The sequence below is a fragment of the Lytechinus variegatus genome, chromosome 9, assembly GCF_018143015.1.
Source record: "Lytechinus variegatus isolate NC3 chromosome 9, Lvar_3.0, whole genome shotgun sequence".
In the NCBI taxonomy this organism is placed as follows: Eukaryota; Metazoa; Echinodermata; class Echinoidea; order Temnopleuroida; family Toxopneustidae; genus Lytechinus; species Lytechinus variegatus.
Window position 1 is genome coordinate 15,002,673 of NC_054748.1, and position 6,000 is coordinate 15,008,672.

A 6,000-nucleotide genomic window follows, 5' to 3' on the forward strand; every position below is an offset into this window, starting at 1 on the left:
GAGAATTAAAAAAAATTTATAGGTGTGGACCTAACCCCTTTTGCAACTAAACTCTTCTGAAGAACTCATTTATCAAAAGGGGTAGGTCCATTATTCATAAATTTTATTGGTTTCTGTCTCTAAACTCATTTAGTCACTCTGATGCCAAAGACAATTTGAAAACGTGAATGAAAGTGGCAAAGAAAAATTACTTTTTTAATCAAAAGAGATTGGATTCATTTTCAGTTCATTTGCAAAAGGGTTAGGTCCACAATTATATTTTTTTGATATATATAAAAAAAATTGAAGACAGGTAAATTTCTTTTATACCCAATTTTATGTTCACATGGTAGGATAGTCACGGTACGTCATGACAATTTAGTTTCTCATAAGAATATTGCAATAAGTGAGAATAAAAACATGTTTTTTCTCGGAATGGTCCAAAGTGGACCTAACCCCTTTTGCAACTAAACTCTTGATTTTGTACCGGTATTTCGTAATAAATTAAAACCGGTGCATTTATAACCACTGAATACCAAATTAAACTATCCGAGTAGTGAGCAGCAACGGGATTAAGAGTTCAATGTTTACGTTTTCGCGATGACGTCGTTCTCTCTCCGGCACGTGACCGAATAACGAGTACGATTCGGTCACGTGTCCGTGCGAGAACAACGTCATTCGGAGAAAACGTAAACATTGCAATTGTTCTCGAGGTATACGGTACCGTACTTACGTTATGCAACGACATCAATGAAGCCGGGATAACAATGGGATTCACACACAAAGGATTCTAAACTTTAATATTAACAGATGGAACCAGACTTGGATGTGTTTTTAAGTGATCCAGTGTTAAATCTGTAGCCATATTGCCCATTCGTAAATCGTATTTCGATAACTTCCCGGTTAGACTTTCTGTGATTTTCGCGCGTGTAAAACTAGAACTTCGTTCAACGTGATTGTGAACAGGTGAAACGTGAAAACAGCTCGCTACTCGACGACATTATACGCTACGAATTTTCGTAGAGAGGATCAGGATTGTTAATCTTTTTCTAATTCTATTCCAGGCTGAGGCTGAACTTCTGAAGTCATGCATGTGATCAAGATGTTCAAAGTTGATGTTGTAAGTTAAATTAGCTTGAGTTGAGGAGGACTAACTTTTTGTATTTTCCGAAAACAGTTAGGTGTCCATATTAAACATAATAATATTTGATTAGGCCTAATCATTGAAAACTAACTCACTCTTTCACCGAGAATGGCTTAAGTGCACTGGCGTAAATCCCGGGGGGATGGGGGGATATATCCCCCCACTTTTCGAGGAGGGGGGGGGGGATGGCCTGTACAAACATCCCCCCACTTTTTACGGAAGAAATGAAAAAAATCACAAGAGATAATTGTTTTGTTGGTGAAAATTCTTCCTAAAATACCGCTTAACAAATAAAACAATATCATTGGATCATAAAATGCAAATAAAGAGGCAGTTCACCATTTGCAAACGAAATACTTATGTCCTTATTATAACATTGAAGAGAAACCCCTGTTTCTTCCAATTCATCAATGTTGGGGTTTTGGGGGGAGGGATTAAGATGGAATGTCAAAACATTTTGAATGTAATCTCTAATAAAACCATTAAACCATCATGGGGTAAAAAAGATAACTATATCGGAGGGGTATTTGCCATATGGACATACAGTGGCGTAACTTAATACCCCCCATCGGCTGACCACCCCCCCAAAAAAAAAAAAACAGGGAAAAGGAGAAATGAGGGAGAAAGGAAGAGAAATGTAGTGGGAAAGAAGAAAATATAATTCATTATAATGTTATATTATAATTATTTATGTTACATAACATAAGAAACATTTTTTATCATAACTTTTTAGTTTATGAAACATAATTTGCCCAGGGCCTACGTCTTCATTGTTCCTGGTGCTCGCATTGTCTGTTTAACAAGATATATAATCCTGTTGTACTAAAACATCACGTTTTTAAGTCAATATAAACCAAATATATTTTCTAGCACTTGAGTTATCATATATTGACATATGCTTCTTTTACATGACTCAAAAAGTGATTGCCCCATGTTAAGGTCTCCGTATATAAACATTTCCTGTCCGTGATTACGTTCGCATTAGTGGATTGGTGAGATATGTCTGCTCTTCGTGAATTCCTAAAATCAGTCCTTAAAATGTCCCTTCTGATCTGAATATGAAAAATTTTCAGCTCGCGCTTCGCGCTCGCATCATTTGGTTAATGAAATACCTATATGGTCCTAGTTAATTCCTACAAAGAAACCTTAGAATGCCCCACTTCAGGTCTGAATTATCTAAATTTTCAGCTCGCGCTTTGCGCTCGCAATATTTGATTGGTGAGATGCGTATGATAATCATGATTGCAATGACTACAAAGAGTGTTTCATGTGTTCAGATGTAATTCTAATAAAATCAGCAAGCGCTTGGCACTTGCATTAGGGGACTATGGTGAGATATGCATACTCTTAATAGATTCCTAAAATATATTCTAAAAAATATCGCTGTTTGTGGTCAAAATATACGAAAATTTCAGCTCGCGCTTCGCGCTCGCATTGTTTAGCAAGACAGGTACCTATCATGATTACATAAATTTGATAATGTCCCTTTTTAGGTGTGAATATAAAAAAAATCAACTCGCGCTTCGCGCACTCATTCAGTGATTAAAGAAATTTGCTGGTGCCTCCACAATGCCGTGACCCACGGAACGCCAGTGTGGACATATCAATGACAATTCCTTGCATATCTAAAAACATGATTGCAAAAAAATGCCAAAATATTTCAGTCATCCCCCCACCCATCAACACGGATTTACGCCAGTGCTTAAGTGTGATACCAAAACAAATCCAGTTAAAATAAATTTTGACAATCAAATGTCATATGGTCTAAGTATTAAAATTTTCAAACAATTATGGAATATTGCTTGCAATAAATGCAAAGTTCTTCGAATTGCATCCTGTTCAGACAATCAACGCCTCTGACAAGAGTCACAACTCGCAAGAATATGGGATTTTACGTACATTTATCTATCAGATTCCTATTCTTATGTACAGCAGCGCTTTTTTAATCAGGTCCAAAACGATTAGGCCTACATCTACGACTACTGCTTTATACTACTATTAAAGTACTACAATATTAATAATCAGTAGACCCTGTATTGATAACAATAATAATAATGATCATGATAATGTAAATGTATCCCTTTTTATCTTCCTTCAGGCCAGAGCAGTATGTCCGAGACTCATCCCATTCATCAACGGAACCATCCTCTACTTTCTGCTCCGACCGGAACCCTCGTGGCTGGCCATCGCTTGCAAGTGTCTCCCGATCCTCTGCCTCTGCGGCTTCGTCATACACGAGATTTACCTCTTCTGCAAGCAAGGGTTTTCGGTCTTTCCAAAGTACCATCTCGCAATCCTAACCGGTCTTGTCCTGTCCTGCATAGGCGATGGTTGTCTCGTCTACGTCAACCAATACTTCATCCACGGACTTCTCTTCTTTGCGCTGGCGCATGTCATGTACATCTTTGCGTTTAGTTTTGGTACAAACCCAATAAAACCCTCCATTCTGGTGCCCTTGATGCCCTTTGCTGGGGTCGTCTACGGCTTCCTCTACCCAGGTTTTGCCGCATACGAACTTACATTCCTCGGCGCCCTGTACATCATCCTCATCATGCTCATGCTGTGGAGGGCGATCGCCCGGGTCCAGTTTGCGGAGAACCTCTGGACATGGACCAAAATGGCTGCCGGGATAGGCGCGGTCCTGTTCTGTATCTCGGACCTGGTCCTGGCGACGAATATGTTTCGCAGCGCTATCCCATCATCCCAGTCCATCGTCATGACAACCTATTACACAGCTCAGCTAGGAATGGCGATGTCAGTTGTCAGCCATGGACACGTTATTGAAAAGAAAGAGAAATAGCCTGTCTTCCAAGACATCGTACTTAGAATCCCTATTTTCATAAATGCTGCTTAATATTTTAACATATATTGCGACTTACATTTATTTAGAAATAAAAAAGAAAAAAGTCTTGCTCTGTTTGTAATATAATATATTGCAATATATATGAAGGTAGAATATAACTTGCATTTTATCACATTGCACAAATTATTTTTGCATAAACAGTAAATATATATTAAAGTAATGTGCATTTTTTTTAAATGTAATCCATAAAGATTGTGTCTTTTGTTTAGTGTGCTCTTATACAACATGTAGATTTTTAAGATCCATCAGTTTCACCAAATCATCAGGGCATCCCTGTTTGGTCTTCCATACTGATTTATTATTCATTGGTTTATTTCATTTCTCTTTCAATTATTCAATTGCAAATAATAATGATAATGATACTTATAAAGCGCCTAATTATTTCTTTATCAAAGGCCAAAAAATTCTATATGAAGCACTCTACAATAAATCAGAAATACTAAACAAATCAATGATACAAAAACAAGTGAACTTACAGAAATTTGTGAGTGGGTAGTATGGATCATACTTAAACGAAATACATCATCATTTCTCAAATAAAGTATCAAATTTTTAAGATTTATGTTTGAGTGTTTTGTGGTCTGATCATGGTGCCTATATATGTACTTACATGTACAGCTTGTTCATGTTTTCACTAGTTAGGAATAAGCAATTGTTCAACATCAATTATTCGCAATGGGCAATTCTTCATGAAAAAAGAATCATCTCACTCTATATGTGTCAAGTTGTCAACCAAAGTGAAAACAAACCAAAAGTAATTAGCCACTACACAAATCTTTGGATACAACATTTTTGCTACATATGACAGTCTATACAAGTATATTGTTTTGTGAAAAAATGAAATTGTATCAATTTCAGGTCATTATATTGCAAAGGGTAAACACCATATACCACAATATCTGAAAAGATTGTATTGATTGTAGACAATTTTTCTAATGGTATTCTCGTGTAGTGTTCTGAAAAGAAAGGACTTTTAAATAGATGGAATACATGTACAAGAAGTCAACAATAAGAGTAAAATTATAAAAGAATGTTATAGCATTTGGAAAAGAAAGGATTTTTAATTGGATGGAACACATGTACAAGTAGTCGACAACAAGAGTAAAATTTGCAATATATATATATAAATTATATATATATATAAATTATATATATATATATATATATATATATATATATATGTATGTACATCATTATCATCATTATGTGCACAATGTGATTTTTTCACAACTCGCCTAGTTAGCTTTACATATGAAAGGTCAAGTCCACCCCAGAAAAACATTGAATTGGATAAATAAAGAAAATTCAAGCAAGCATAATGCTGAAAATTTCATCAAAATCGGATGTAAAATGAGAAAGTTATGACATTTTAAAGTTTCACTTTTTTTTCACAACTCAGTGACATGCAAATGAGACAGTAGATGATGTCCCTCACTCACTATTTCTGTTGTTTTTTATTGTTTGAATTATACAATATTTCATATTTGACAATAGGGACTTGACTGAACCATATAGTATTAAACAATGCTAATTCCACATGTTGAGGGAGGAATTAATCATCGTATCACTTGGCAATGAGAATAAAATTAAAAATTTCATATAAAGCAAAAGAAATGGTGGGTAGATTATATCATATTCTCCTCATTTGCATACCAGCCAGGATGTGCATATAACTGTTTTATTGAAATTAAGCAAAACTTTAAAATGTCATCTAACTTTCTTATTTTGCATCCAATTTTGATGAAATTTAATAGGTGTTGTGTTGTTTGATTTTTCTCTTTTTATTCAAATCAACTTTTTGTTGGGGTGAACTTGTCCTTAAACTAATATTAACATACATCATTCAGGGAGCATATTTATTTTGCTGGCTGTGTTTCATCACTATGCCTCAGGTAATATAAAGAGGTTTTAAACTTGCCATTGTTTTTCTGACTCAATTGTTAATGCGCATTATACTACCAGTAAGGTTTTTATCTGTTTGCAACTCCAATGTACATAAAGCAACTAGTCTTTA

At 35.3% G+C, this 6,000-nt stretch overlaps 1 protein-coding gene across 1 annotated transcript; it reads left to right on the plus strand.

The window, feature by feature from the left end:
- The first annotated feature begins 992 nt into the window (after positions 1-992).
- On the plus strand, positions 993-5,109 carry LOC121421742 (lysoplasmalogenase-like protein TMEM86A). The gene is made up of 2 exons (XM_041616535.1): positions 993-1,099; positions 3,222-5,109. The coding sequence occupies exons 1-2, from the start codon at positions 1,067-1,069 to the stop codon at positions 3,921-3,923; spliced, it is 735 nt and encodes a 244-aa protein (XP_041472469.1). The 5' UTR covers positions 993-1,066; the 3' UTR covers positions 3,924-5,109.
- Positions 5,110-6,000: the final 891 nt, after the last annotated feature.

Coding starts and splice junctions, on each gene's coding strand:
- LOC121421742 (XM_041616535.1), top strand. CDS start 1,067: ATGCATGTGATCAAGATGTTCAAAGTTGATGTT. Junction 1,100..3,221: donor AGATGTTCAAAGTTGATGTT/GTAAGTTAAATT, acceptor ATCTTCCTTCAG/GCCAGAGCAGTATGTCCGAG.